The 15,142-nt window shown below is 40.7% G+C and overlaps 1 protein-coding gene across 2 annotated transcripts; it reads left to right on the forward strand.

Annotated features, from left to right (window-relative positions):
* The first annotated feature begins 2,116 nt into the window (after positions 1-2,116).
* On the forward strand, positions 2,117-10,989 carry LOC134667622 (uncharacterized). 2 transcript variants are annotated; one of them, XM_063525050.1, is made up of 4 exons: positions 2,117-2,207; positions 3,559-3,598; positions 9,743-9,946; positions 10,450-10,989. In XM_063525050.1, the coding sequence occupies exons 1-4, from the start codon at positions 2,118-2,120 to the stop codon at positions 10,647-10,649; spliced, it is 534 nt and encodes a 177-aa protein (XP_063381120.1). In that variant the 5' UTR covers position 2,117; the 3' UTR covers positions 10,650-10,989. The 2 variants fall into 2 exon arrangements, with proteins under 2 accessions (XP_063381120.1, XP_063381128.1); XM_063525058.1 differs by lacking the exon at positions 2,117-2,207 and adding an exon at positions 2,238-2,328.
* The last annotated feature ends 4,153 nt before the right edge of the window (positions 10,990-15,142 follow it).

A 15,142-nucleotide genomic window follows, 5' to 3' on the forward strand; every position in this document is an offset into this window, starting at 1 on the left:
GGGTGGCTTTATCCATCTTTATCCACGTGATAAAATAACTGTCACTTTTTAACACCGTGGGATAGAAAGTGACGGACACTGTTTTATCACACTGTCACTTATGTTAGACAAGAAAGACCATCATATCCGTATACAGTAGTGTACGGCACTACGCGGCATATGCATTTTTGTACACAACACAGGCCGCACACTGATTGAATCCCGCTTTTACTGTTAGGTACATCTAGATAGTGAAAAGAGGAAACATTAATCGTAATTTTTCCATACCAACAATCTCAACATTTTAACAGCTGGTATTTCCTCTGAGACGCAAAACCGACAAAGCGCAAAAATGCTATAATAGTTATTTGTTTTACAAGGGGGCAAAGTTGTTGTTTAACCGCTCGTGCTAATATTGATACCCGAGCAAGCGAAAGATTCCAAAATTGAACCACGAGCGTAGCGAGTGGTTCGAAAAATGGAATCTTGAGCGTTGCGAGGGTTTCAAAGCACGAGGGTTAAACAAAATTTGCCCCCGAGTGAAACACAAAATTTTTCACCACACCAACCCGAAGCAAATATTAAATGTAAAATATCAAACAAAATCAAACCAAATCAAATCCAAATGAATGTTATTAAATATTTATCAACCAAAATCATCATTTAAAAGTCAATTCTACCAGCAAACATAAGAAAACAACTCAAAATTTGCATTTGATTACTTTGCCTCACATGTGGATAAAATGCAACTTTGCTATTCGTTTTTGAAGTGCAAAGTAATTCTTTCCGAGCTGGTGTGGTGAAAATTATTATAAAAGCGTCAAAACTAGTAATTGCTCGAGTGGGGTGACTTATCTGTTTATACTTCGTCTCTACTGTAGTCTATAAACAACTACCATCGTGTAAATGTTATATTTTGTAGATACTAAATGACAGTGACCTACGTATGACAAAGTACTTGAAGTTAACGGGGTGTGTTCACTTGCGTATATGAGTTGTACGTGTTTGCAGTTTGTATGATAATATAACTGTTATCTCTGTTTCAGACCAAACGGGCTGACATACTGTTATGGTAAGTATGATGTCTTGTTTACACCTACTTACATTATATGTTGGTATCGTGTTATCAAAATCGTGTAATTATATTTAATTGTGTGGTTGGACAAGCCGGAGTTATTTGGTTCACTTTTTGTTTGAGATTATAAAATAAGTTTATCTCAAATTAGGTCGTCAAATATATCTTTTATTATAGAATAATATAGATTGATCTCTGAGGGTTGAGTCGACGATACTGTCTCACTATAAGTACTTCCGAGTTCCGATAGAATTAGTAGACAGTTTTCAATAAATTATTTATCAGTGTTGGTATTTTAGGGAAACGTGAGTAATTTAAGGTTTATAAATTACAAAGGGATTGAAAATTTGAAACCAAGCCTTCTATTAAGCGAAAACCCAACTGAATTACAGTTTCAGAAATACTTAAGTACGTAATATATAATACTTATGTTACACTGTAGGCGGTTTTGCCTACAGCTGAATCTAGATCAAGGGCTTGTCCAACAACGCGCGACTAGCTCAAATTGAGAGATTAAAGACACACAGACACACACAGACACAGACATATAGGTATTGGTAACACGGATCATAGGAACTGAACCTAGTATAAAACCCTCACCAAAATTAAATTTAAAAGCTTCGCATATTGGTTCATATCGTACAAGCACCATAATTTACCTCTGCAGAAATTCAAGTTCTGTTCGGATGGCGACTGTCCGCTGTGGGCGCTGGCGGCGCTGCACGCGCTCGGCAGCCTGCCCGCCGCCGTGTTCCGCGCGCTGCTGCAGCACATCGTGGACGAGCTGCCTGTGAGTACACAAGCCCTGCTCGGCCTGCCCGCTGTGGGCGCTGGCGGCGCTGCACGCGCTCGGCAGCCTGCCCGCCGCCGTGTTCCGCGCGCTGCTGCAGCACATCGTGGACGAGCTGCCTGTGAGTACACAAGTCCTGCTCGGCCTGCCCGATGTGGCCGCTGGCGGCGCTGCACGCGCTCGGCAGCCTGCCCGCCGCCGTGTTCCGCGCGCTGCTGCAGCACATCGTGGACGAGCTGCCTGTGAGTACACAAGTCCTGCTCGGCCTGCCCGATGTGGCCGCTGGCGGCGCTGCACGCGCTCGGCAGCCTGCCCGCCGCCGTGTTCCGCGCGCTGCTGCAGCACATCGTGGACGAGCTGCCTGTGAGTACACAAGTCCTGCTCGGCCTGCCCGATGTGGCCGCTGGCGGCGCTGCACGCGTTCGGCAGCCTGCCCGCCGCCGTGTTCCGCGCGCTGCTGCAGCACATCGTGGACAAGCTGCCTGTGAGTAGGTATAGGTACATAGTCTTGCCCGGACTTCCCTACTGGACATAACTTCAGACTTCTTTATGTACGTACTTACCTACATAGTTTTTGCTGTATGTGAATTTTAGAGGAAATAATAAAGTAGCTAAAATTATAGCGTTTGTTTAGTATGCTAGAAGTATACCTAGTATCGAGAAGTCTGTAGACTGTAGTCCGAAATAAAGTTACAATACTGCTGTTCACACGGAATATAATATTTTAAGACAGTTCAATTCAATTTTAAAAGACGCGACTAAATAAAGTTGCAAATGTGTGTTTATGGAATAATAAAATATTCACACAAAGTGTATTTCATATTCACGCATCCTTTTTTCTGCCCTGTTAGAGTTTTATAGCTACATTCATTCATATGTATATATATAAAAAAATACGTTTCTATATAGGTATGTTTCTTTTGTAAATAGTAATATAAATATTTCTGAGCAACATGTTCAAGAATAGGTAGACGCATGCATTTAGTTACATAGAGGCGGAAAAACGTCCTTTCCAATTTGACCACGCTTTTTGTGAGAAAATAGCATTTGGCTTTTTGCTATAACTAAAACCCACTATTCTTCGTCACAAGGTAATTTCATTGTGGATCTTTTGAAGATTCATGACCTTTAGTGATAAGTACAACGCACTTACTGCTTATTTTGCACTTACAACTTAATTACTACTTTGCTTCGCACATTTGCAGTTATATTTAATAACTAAGTAATTTGAACTCTCGATTTGGTGACAATGGAAATATAAATACATTTTGTTCAAGATTTTTCTCATAATTATATTTTATCGTCAGGGAGGCGAATTTTGAATTTCGATCGCTCGATTTCGTCACTCGAAAATCGGTAGAAATTGGAAATCAAGTGATCACTCGTGACCTATTGACCACTCGTTTCCAATTCTATTAGTAGAATTTAAATGCCTAGTAGTGGAGATATTACTGAACGAACTACACTAAATCGAGCGGTCGAGTTTTTAAAATTGGCCCCCAGTTAGTTGATTAGGTATAGTATTCGTACCTAAACTTTAAAAAACCCTATCCTAAACGATGCTGTAACTGTATGTAGGTACCATCGCCCACACTGTTACCTAACTGTCCATCGGTGAACCTTATGCCTTTTGTAATATGGTCCACCGATGTCCAGTTAGGAATGTTGCTGTTTGAACGGTCTGTATAAATTTAACATGAGTTTATGTTTCTAGGAAGACGGAATCATGGATATATTAAAGGACACTGGTTTATGTAAGTAACATTTTTATAGTGGTAACATATTTGTGTTTGTTTATAAAATAGTTATTTACAGTACATATGGTTCTATTTTCCCGAACTAGTGCGTAAAATAGCACTTTTCATGCGTATGTCAAAAGTTTAAAGGGCAAGGGGTAAATAACTATTACGATACATGTGCGGAAGAGAAAAAATTCGAAACGAATGGCGATAAATTAAAATACGACCGAAGGGAGTGTTTTAAATCGAAACGAGTTGCGAATTACCTATTCGCACGTGTATCGTACAACGTTTTACAGTACATATGGCCCTTTAAACTTTTGACATACGCACGGAGAGTGCTGTTTCCCGCACTAGTGATGCGGGAAAGTAGGACCATATTATGTACTGTAAAATATTAATCGATGTATGTACTTTATCATTGTAATTTGGACCATCTAAATAGATAATTTCCACTTGCATAAAAACTTTGTATTCATAATTTAAACGTACATACTTATTTTGTATGTATGCAAGGAACATTAGTGACGACATGAGTTCGCCGAGTTGTAAACGCACAGTGGAACTTGGCACCTATTGTCATAAAACTTAGGCTGTGCGAGTTAGTTCGGGTTTTACAAAGTTTCCGCGTCCCTCATGAAGGGACTAATTCACTCTATCTGAAATGCGTAAAGCCATTATGAAATTGTATTATCCTTTGATTGAGCCACATATAACACTATAGATTATGGCTTACATCCAAAAATAAGTGCTGAACAAGATATGGGTAAGTTTAGCTAGGTACGTTTCGTTTATAGAAATTGATAAACAAAATACAGTGAAACATCGATAGCATGAATCTCAAGGGAAACTCCAAAAACTTCGTGTCAACCAGGTTTCGTCTTATCGAAGGCATCATCTTAGGTTCTAATAGGTTTTTATTCATCTTAAAGAGGTTTCCAGTTACAGAGGTGAAATGCTTGAAAAATCGTGTTTGAGAGGTAGGTAATTATAGAAACTCAGAAAGTACAGTCATTATTGTCTGTTTCGAGTTACAGAAGTTTGTTAGTAAATATATAACTTCGAGTTATAGAGGTGGTAAAACAATACGACTATTTTTTCGAGCTGTAGAGGTCAAATTTCATTTTTCGAGTAGAAAATGTACTGAACAGTCGCGAAGGGAGTCGCTGGCTAGTGGCTACTTCGTCTTAATGAGGTTGAATATTTCGGGTTATGGAGGTTTTGGGCTCTGAAGGGAAGGGAATAGCATTTTATTTCGTGTTAACGAGGATTTCGTCTTATCGAGGTTCCAGTTAGCAAGGTTCCACTGTATCCATGATACACGTGCAAGTCAATTAACAAAAGGTTCATTTAGACGGTGCGAGAACTCGCATGCGAGTTTCATTAGATTGCGGTATTTGATTGGTCGGCTGAATGTAACCAATAGTCCTCAATGCAGAGGCGTAGCTAGAGGATATGGCGCCCGGGGCAGACACCAAATTTGCGCCCCCCCCCCCCAAACGAAATTAACTAACGAAACGAAAGGGTAATTTTTTTGCTTATTAAAGTTTACTTTTAATTTAGACAAATACAGTGTACCTATGTTTTTTTAGTACATCGGTTGCTAACAAGCTTACGATCCACCTGATGGTAAGCGGTCACCGCATCCTATGGACGTCTACACTCCAGGGGTGTTACATGCGCGTTGTCGAACATTTTAAAACTTATAAACTTCTTTTTTGGAGATCTCCTTAGACTCAAAAGTTCAATATCGCTTGTGAGTTTGGGATCGTAGACTATTCATAGGTACAGCGCGCCTTTGGACTGATTTGAAGGGTCCAAGGTGGCATCCAGGGGCTCCTGCCCAAAGGTGACAGCATTACTCAACATATGGGATCAGTCTACCCCAGAGTAAAGTAACGCCTTCCTTTATTGAGCACACCGAGTTTTTTTGGATACGAGCGCAGCCTACCCAGCAAGGTGGCTACGAAATTATTGGACGTCACTGATGGAGATGTCAACACCGATCGAGGCTCCCAATACTCCCTGACATGGGAAGGGAGTGCCTTGAAAAATGAGGTTTTCTTAGCGGTAAACGCGTAAAATTGAGTCTTGGTGGGGTTGAATTGGACTAGGTAAATTGTCCCGATCCCACAACGAAACTCTGGATAGAATGCTCTCGATACCTGACACAGGTTTTTCACGACATTCTAGTATCACAGACCGAGTGATGTTGGCACGGCATGTGTTATACAGGGTGGTCCAAACTCCAAACCTTGACGTCCAAAAATTTTTTTTACATTGCTCACGCTGTGGGCTATTAGAATAGGTATATATGTTAGCCGACTTTTCGTAGTTTTCGAGTTATGATTTTTATTACTTTACGGGCACAGTACACCTGCCAGTTTTGCGGTCGTGGTTGCCGCTCCCGTATTGGCTTATACAGCCATGAAAAACGTTGTCGCCCTGCCTGACACTGTTTGTATAGTCTGCAATAGACTGAAAGGCCTATGAATGAATAACTTTTGTTAAGAAATTCCGGGGTGAAGCAATTAATTTATTAAAAAAAACTATTGAACATTTTTTAATGTTTTTTTTTTGTAACATAATCTTTGACAAACGGCGCAGTTGCTAAAAAAAATCCGCATCCTCACTTGGCTGACTTGTTTTTTTGTTTTACGTTCAAGCATGTCAAGCTTAGATGTTTCCCTTACCTAAATAAATAAAAAATACAAGCGATTTCAAGGACTTTTGGTTATTTTAGAAACTGCTAGACCCTAAGTTTTTTAAAAGGTCACAATTTGTCAGAGTCTCTGGTCAAAGGAACTGAGGTGGAAAGCTTCGAAATTAGTAATTCATTAAAAAAATCCTCTTTTGTTATTTCTACTATTATTTTATGGGGTCACTTCCCCATCGCTATTTCATGTTATCAGTGCAAATACCACAGATGCGAAAAATACTTTATAAAAAGTATTTAAATACAAAATACAAATACTTCCTTGGTAATACTATTTCAAATGCAAAATACAAAATAGTTTTTGAATTTGTATTTAAATACAAAATACGAAATAGGTATTTTCAAAATACTTTTTTAAAATACAAATACTTTTCAATAAAAGGTACCCTGAGTAGTGAATACCTAGTCTGAATTAAAAAGTATTACTCGGAATTTCCGAGTTGAAAAGACTCTCTTTATTCTTTGAAATCAATCCTCTATCTAAAGTGCAAATTTCTAGTTGTTTGCTCATATTATCCGGTAGGATGTAGGTAGGAATGATGGTTTTTATCGGCCAACTTTTAAAAGCATTACTTTGTAATGTTTCACAGCTAGTATAATGCCTCTCGTTAGTGTGATGAAAACGTTTCGTTTGTGTTTCACCAGGGCAGAAAAGTTTGTTCTCCTCTCGTGCCTTGAAACCCTCCCAACACTCAAGATTCCACTTTTTTAACCACTCGCTACCCTTGTGGTCATGTGCGACGTTACTAAACAGATTCAACAGTTCCATGTTAAAAGAATGAGAGAGTTGCCAGGATTGTAACATCAGAAGAGATTGTAACTCCTACCTACATTACCTACCTACTGTAAAGTATTTTGTATTTTGAAAATAAAAATAGGTCCCAAAAACTATTTCAAATAAAATACAAAATAGTTTTCTTCAAAAGGTATTTAAATACAAAATACAAAATACGTATTTTGCATTTTGTATTTGCATTTTAAATACAAGTATTTCAAATAAGTCACATCTCTGGCAAATACCACGAACAATTATTAGAAGGCATAAAACCAAAGCAAAGCTTCACCCCGAAATTTCTTAACAAAAGTTAAAAGTCTCGAAAACTACGAAAAATTGGCTAACATACTCGTACATGGAGTATATTCTGATAACCCACGGCGACTAGTCGGCGAGGATTCTTAAAAAAATTTTTGGGCGTCAAGGTTTGGACCAGCCTGTGTACAGGGTGGCTAAAAAATAACTGCATTTCCGTTGCCAGGGAGGTTTTGGGATTATACTGAGCAACTTTTACTATAAGAGTCCAACCCCTAAGTCGCGAAAAAAAATTTGTCAGTTTTCTACATTTTGGCTGGTCCATTTTCTATGGGAGGGTAAACTTTTTTTCGCGATTTCGGGGTTGGTCCCGTAGTAAAAGTTGCTCAGTATAATCCCAAAACCTCCCTGGCAACGGGAATGTAGTTTTTTTTTAGCCATCCCTGTATATATAGTACTGTCGTCCGCATATCGATGAATGTCGTCGATAGACAACATGTCACAGATATGCAGCAGCAACAGCTATTCAAGCAGCCGGTATAGCCAAGGTTGCAATCGCTATCGCTTCGACAACGAAAAGCATTATGATGTCTCTCTATCACTCTTCCTTATTAGTGTGACAGTGACAGTTGCTTTTCGATCGCTACAGAGCGTAAGCGATTGGCATCTTGGCTACGCAGCCGGGTTCAGTCTCCTACGGCTCATATGCGCCTGCCGGACAAAGGGCTAGCGATCCATTTGCATAGGTAGTCTCTTGGACAGTCCATAAGATGGTAACTTCGATAGGAGACCCCTAACGGAAAAGACGCGCTAACACGGGACACAACTCTGAAACACTCGGCTCGCTCGCCTTATAAAACGAAAGCATAGCAACTCCCGCCGAATATCCCTCTGCTTGATAAGCCCCCTCCAGACTATGTGCGTGAATCGCGGCGCGACGTCGCGGAGCGAACATATCGCGAAGTTGACGTAAGACTCCACACTCGCACACTTCACGGCGATTTCGCAGTTTGGTTTGCGGCAATATGGCGGAAAAGCATCAGCTGATCGAGTTTAACTGTTAGTTATCTATGACATCATACGTGATTTAGCTGTTTTTCCATTTTGTTTTATTGTAAAACCGTAAAATATAGCTGCTTAATATAATATAATCATAATATAATTCATATTTATCTTGGCACTGAGGAGCCAAAATATTGTGTAATGTGGAGTCTTGCACGTTCGCGCTTCGCGTCTCCTTTGACGCGGGCCGAAATACCGACAAAAAACGGAGAACAAGGCGCGAAGGCGTGAACAATCTGCGAAATCGACGCCACACTAGCGTTCGCGGCTTCGCCCGCGATTCACGCGCATAGTCTGGAGGGGGCTATAGAAGTTTCTGGCATAGAGTATTCGAACTGCGGGATGGTGGGCAGTAGGGCGCTACCGTCGTCTTTCAAGGTCGAGCTCGAGACAAAAAGAGTACCTAAAAGATCGGCTTTCTCTTTTACGCTGTGGGCCACAGTGGTGGTAAATTTGACTGACAAGTTTCCCTGCTGCCTTTTGGCAAGGCGAAGAGGTAGTCTTTTGCCCATTTTGGCGCCCCCCCCTTGGACGGCGCCCGGGGCACGTGCCCCCTCCAACCCCCCCCTAGTTACGCCCCTGCCTCAATGTACTCGTATCTAAAATCGCATATTCGGTACGCAATCGCGCGCCGCCGCCGTCTATAGTTCGTTTTTTTTAGCATTAGAAATAAGGTAAACAATCTTGGTGTGTCTTTTAATTGAAAAACACATTTTAAAAATAAGTTACGGCAAATATGTAACAATTATGAATCTAATACGATCATTTATATTCTTCTGCTTTCATAAGTAATCGTTTTTGATTTTTAAAAAGCGGTTTTCAATTAAAAAACATGTCAAGATCGCTTACCTTCTTGCAAGTTCTTTCTAATGCTAAAAAAAACGAACTATAAATCAGCCCTTACTACGCTTACACTGCTACATGGTGGCCGGTAACTCACTCCTACAGGTTGGAGCATATAGGTAGATCACTGAGGTAAAGTCCGATTTGAGCAAAGCATTTTGAGATTCTTTTCATTAGACATTAAATATACCGTGTCGCATACCGTTGCAGCATTTTTCAGCTAATTTATTTAGCATTATTTACATAATAGGTATTACAATAACTGTACAATACTATGGCTGTACTTTTTTAGCTAAAGCTTGGCTAAACCTCTAAACGATTTGACTTGACAGGCGAGTTGGTGGCACTCTTGTTTAGGGACCTCGAGGCTCTAGCTCATCAAAATGCTGTTAGCAAAATTCTAACACATTGTTTTCTGATATGCAGTTGAAAAAAAAGTCCATACTTTTTCTCCCAAAATGATCAACACTACGATCAATATGGATTAAAAACGAATAATCTATTTTAGCGTCTCGTGAGGAATCCGCCAGAGCTGCAGCAGCCATTCGCTGGGTGTTGCGGCAGACTTGGCGCGGCGGCTGCGCCGGCTCCCAACTAACTCGTGATCTCCTGGTACTCGGTCTGCCGAGGACACACGCCTCAGCGCTGGCCGAAGCGGCAGACAATGGCAGGGAGGCGTATGAGGCCAAAATACTGACTAGCGGATTCATGGGTGAGTGCATAACTATTGTTATAGTCTGTTGCATATTTCTGTTCCGCGAAGCTGCATTCTGTCCTAGCTCATTCGTGACCTTCTTGGGCTGAGTGAAACCCAAGCCTGCGGTTGTGCGCTAGATTGCCAAGCCGCAACATTGCCAAAAAATACAGGTAATTATGGCGTTACCTATTCATAATGTCAACTCTAACAAGCCCTTGATAATCATTTATCTGTATCCGCCATTTTGACATCAGTGCTTGTTTACGCTGTAAGAATAAGGGGGGTTACCTGTTGGCTTAGAAAGTATAAAGCTGTGTAATTCAGTCAAAGTCAAATTAGTACGAGTAGGTACAGTCGCCATCAGATATATCGGAGCAGCCAAGGCGCTCACAAATATCTGAACACGCCTTTATTGTCAAGGCGTTAGAGTGCGTGTTCAGATATTTATGAGCACCCTGGCCGCTCCGATATATCTGATGGCGACTGTATTAACACAATAAATATTTTGTTTATTTCAGTCAACAGGCTGACAGACGTAACCACGAGCCCTGGACCCGAAGGAACAGTGGACACAATAAAGCTATCGCTACATTCGGAGGATGTCACTGGTGAACGCGCGCAGGACACCTTACTGGTTCACAAGTCGCAGGTGACGACCCTGCTTAATGAGTTGAAGCAGGCGTATCAGAAAATGGAAGAGTTGGATAATGTGGAATAGACGCACTTGTTAATTATACGTAGGTATATGTAAACTAATATTTAATTAAAATTAAGCTATTGTTAATTATACAGTATGTGTAAACTCATATTTTTAAGATCAAGCTAATATTTATTTGTATACATCGTGAGCCTCGATAACCCGATAGGTTTTACCCCATATTTCTGAAAAAATATTTATCTATTCATTAAGTCATTGATCTCCATTACTTGATTTGCTTATGTTTTTAAATAAATAATTTGCCATCGGAATCTGTGGTTAAAGTATAATTAAGTACCTACTGGCGCCTAAAGTTTTTGACAGTAAATGACTCATAATATAATTAAACGACATTCCAAGAAAGAAATATTTTTATTTTCTTTCCCTGAATTACCTTAATTTGCGCATTAAACAAACAACTTTGCATAGACTGCAGTGATAAAGAGTGGAGTGCCTGTGGAATGACTTTCATAGGAATTTGTCTTTATGTGGCTCTGACACTGCAAACTCTATACAAATAGTCCTCATTAAGGCGCAATTTTGTATATTACGTCAGTGGCAAACAAGCATAAGGCCCAGCTGACGATAAGCGGTTACTGTAGCCTATGGACGCCTGCATCTCCAGATGTGTTACATGCGAGTTGCCGACCCTAGTACACCGCACCCTCGATGAGCTCTGACAACCTTACTCACTGGCGGGAACACAAACACTATGAGTAGAGTCTAGTGTTATTTGACTGCGGTCACGGAATAATTAATAGTATACTACCGTACAGAAAGGAAACTTCCTACAAAAACGAAGTTTGATAGCGGTTCAGGGTCGAATCATGCTGGCCCTTTCTAATATATGACACTATATATCCCTTTCGGCTATTTAGGGTTGTCAAAAATCAAGTGATTATCTTATCTGTGGTCGTGCACGCAAAAGGAAGTCAAGTGGTGCCAACCCTAATAATTGCTCGGAGCAATGCTGGACGGCTACCGTGAAAAATGAAAATCGTCAATTGCGGGCGTTTTTCTCTGTCACTCTAATTACGCCTTCATTGGAGTAAAAGAGAAAGATCCCCGCAATTTGCGAATTTCTGTTTTCGCGGTAGCCCCTCTGAGCCGAGCGGAGCCGAGTTTGACCGAAGTCGGGAGTTTCGCACCCCTGCTGCGGTTTTCGGTATCGTGGAGAGTAGATCCCTAGTTGGGCACACTGCTCTTTCCTTCTTTATTTAACAACCATGTTTATTGAAAGAGAGCCAAAGCTTTTATATTAAAGGTTAGGTACTTACAAGCAGTTTGCAAAACGCGATCCTGATATGATACTAGGTACTTATTTAAAAAAGGATTTATGTGAAAAAAATTACATGTCACAAATTTCATCATCGCATTTATAAAATTTATCATCACTGTTCATCGAATTATGAACTTTGTTTCCTTCTCCCGTAGACATAAAATGACTCTTGTTAGGAGATTTTATAGACGGTCGTAAAACTGTCGAAGGCGTTAACAGCGCCATTTTCTTTTTACTCGCAAGTTGCTAGGTTTGATAATTTAGTTGCCTATGTTGATTATCTAGGCACTTTACGGCTTGTTGTGTATAATAAAATCATCGAAGTTATCATCTTCGCTCAAATCAGAATATGAAATAAATAAAAACCGGGCAAGTGCGAGTCGGACTCGCGCACGAAGGGTTCCGTACCATAATGCAAAAAAAAAACAAAAAAAAGCAAAAAAAATAACGGTCACCCATCCAAGTACTGACCACTCGCGACGTTGCTTAACTTTGGTCAAAAATCACGTTTGTTGTATGGGAGCCCCATTTACATCTTTATTTTATTCTGTTTTTAGTATTTATTTGTTGTTATAGCGGCAACAGAAATACATCATCTGTGAAAATTTCAACTGTCTAGCTATCACGGTTCGTGAGATACAGCCTGGTGACAGACGGACGGACGGACGGACGGACAGCGAAGTCTTAGTAATGGGGTCCCGTTTTACCCTTTGGGTACGGAACCCTAAAAAGACTATAGTTAGTATATTGGTATCATCATCCTGGCGTCAATCCCGGCTGTGCCCCCGCGCGGGGCGCGAGGACCCGGGGTCCGCCTTCCGACTCCTTCGTGTCCACTTTGCCCGATCTTCGGCGTCGTTGAGTCCGTTGGCACGCATGTCCTCCTTAACGACATCAAGCCATCGCTTCTTGGGCCGGCCTCTTCTTCCCGTACCGGCCAGTTCGTATATTGGTTAACGATTGTACATTTAGACTACCTACTTATATTACTTTAGACCTTATTTAGACTACATCACATCCCTCTTGGTTTTGTTTGGATTTGCTGTCTTACCTAGTAGGTATTTATTTACGTATAAGTAGGTAGTGTATTATTCTATGCGGTGCGTACAATTTACTGCAAACGAAATCCATCGACAGATTACAGTACGCAAACGGCCACCGAACTTTTAGATGAAACCAAATGAAACTATGTAATCTGCCTACTTATAGCCATCTACCGAATACTGTTGTACCTAGGTTTTCTTACGGTTAATGGTAGATGTCGCTGGTAGGCGTCACTAGAAGAAAGTAGCGTTCCAAAATGAAGAGGGTCTATGTTTGACGTTCGAGGGTTCGACGTGTTGCCTCTCTGCCGCACTTGTAAATTCGTACGTAAGTTTGACATAGAAGCAACACGTCGAACGTGGTTCGGGGTAGGCCCACAGACTACCTTTCGTGCAAGAGCACAGCGGGCCTACCGCGAACCACGTTCGACGTGTTGCCTCTCTGTCGCACTTGTAAATTTGCACGTAAGTTTGATAGGGAGGCAACACTTCGAACGTGGTTCGCGGTCAGACATAGCATCCGCTCGCTCATACTAATTCTATGTGCAAGAGTTAGATCAAGAAAAGTCTGCAGCGATTTTGGTAGCCCACACTTATTTTAAATGTCAAATTGCTATTCATCATCATCATCATCTCAGCCTATATACGTCCCACTGCTGGGCACAGGCCTCCTCTCGAGCGCGAGAGGGCTTGGGCTATAGTCCCCACGCTAGCCCAATGCGGATTGGGGACTTCACATACACCTTAGAATTTCTTAGCAGATGTATGCAGGTTTCCTCACGATGTTTTCCTTCACCGAAAAGCGACTGGTAAATATCAAATGATATTTCGTACATAAGTTCCGAAAAACTCATTGGTACGAGCCGGGGTTTGAACCCGCGACCTCCGGATTGCAAGTCGCACGCTCTTACCGCTAGGCCACGGCCCAGTTTTATAAAGTTACAAGTTACAAGTTTACAGGCGTTTACTGGCAACACTTGCTCCGTTTTTTACAATTTGCGTTTTATAAAAGTACTGTGTTACAACTTTACAGGTTACAGGTACAAGTGCCTGTAGCTCAACCATAGACGAAAATACGGGAGTTTTATAGTTTTAAACTCATAATCGAACAAGCGTTTTATAAAAATATTGTAAATTACAAGTGTAGATTGGTACACTTGTAACAAAAACTTACATACGTCTTGAGTCCTGTAACAGCACAACAGCAGTTACTTGTAGACTCGTTTTCTGAGAGATTTTAAACTTTACTCTTTATTGTTAAGCACCAACGCCAACGATTGTGCCAGGGCATGCATACTTTTCCATGCACTGACCTTATCAGTTTTTGTTAATGTATCTGTAATATATAGTAAATAGGAAATAAAGTGACAATATGTTTGATACTGATTTTATTGACGATTCGTTTTATTTTATATACTTGGAAATGGAAAGGGATTATTCCCGATATTTGTCGTTGATTTATTAGCATTCGTCTCTTTATTTAAGTATTATAGTGCATTCACATTATGGTAAAGTGTACTATTCATAATTTTCGATACACAGCGTATTTATCTTTGAGCCGCTACCGAAACGATACATGTAAAAAGGTGAAAGAGTACTTATTTACATGTTATTTACTTATTAGGTAAATATTTCATGAAATCTAACTTAATCTGAATCTGAAAACGGCCCAAAAAGTATATCCTTGGCATGGATCGCCGCTCTCCCACTCGATTTTTCCTTCATTTCTGGCCATTTTTCCAGTAATTAATATTTTACAGCAAACAATATTAGCTACGCATTATTCTTATTCTATATTATTATTATTCTACAACATTAGCTACGCAGATGATATGGTGCTGCTGTGTCCATCAGTCAGTGCGCTAGTGAAACTCTTAAAGGTGTGTGAAGATTATGCGGTCGCTCATGGTCTGAGGTACAACACAAGTAAAAGCGAACTGTTAGTTTTTAAAGCAGGTAACAAGGCTTTTGACGAACTACCACCTGTCAGCTTGTGTGGTGTCGCTCTTAAAAGGGTGACGCGCTTTAAGTATCTCGGACACTGGGTGACCGAAAATCTCCACGATGACGTAGATATAGAGAGGGAGCGTAGGGCGTTGGCGGTGCGTTGTACTATGTTGTCTCGCAGGTTTGCGCGGTGTAATGGGAATGTCAAAGTAACGCTATTTAAAGCGTTTTGCCAGACCCTTTAC

The sequence above is a fragment of the Cydia fagiglandana genome, chromosome 1 (genome assembly GCF_963556715.1).
Source record: "Cydia fagiglandana chromosome 1, ilCydFagi1.1, whole genome shotgun sequence".
In the NCBI taxonomy this organism is placed as follows: Eukaryota; Metazoa; Arthropoda; class Insecta; order Lepidoptera; family Tortricidae; genus Cydia; species Cydia fagiglandana.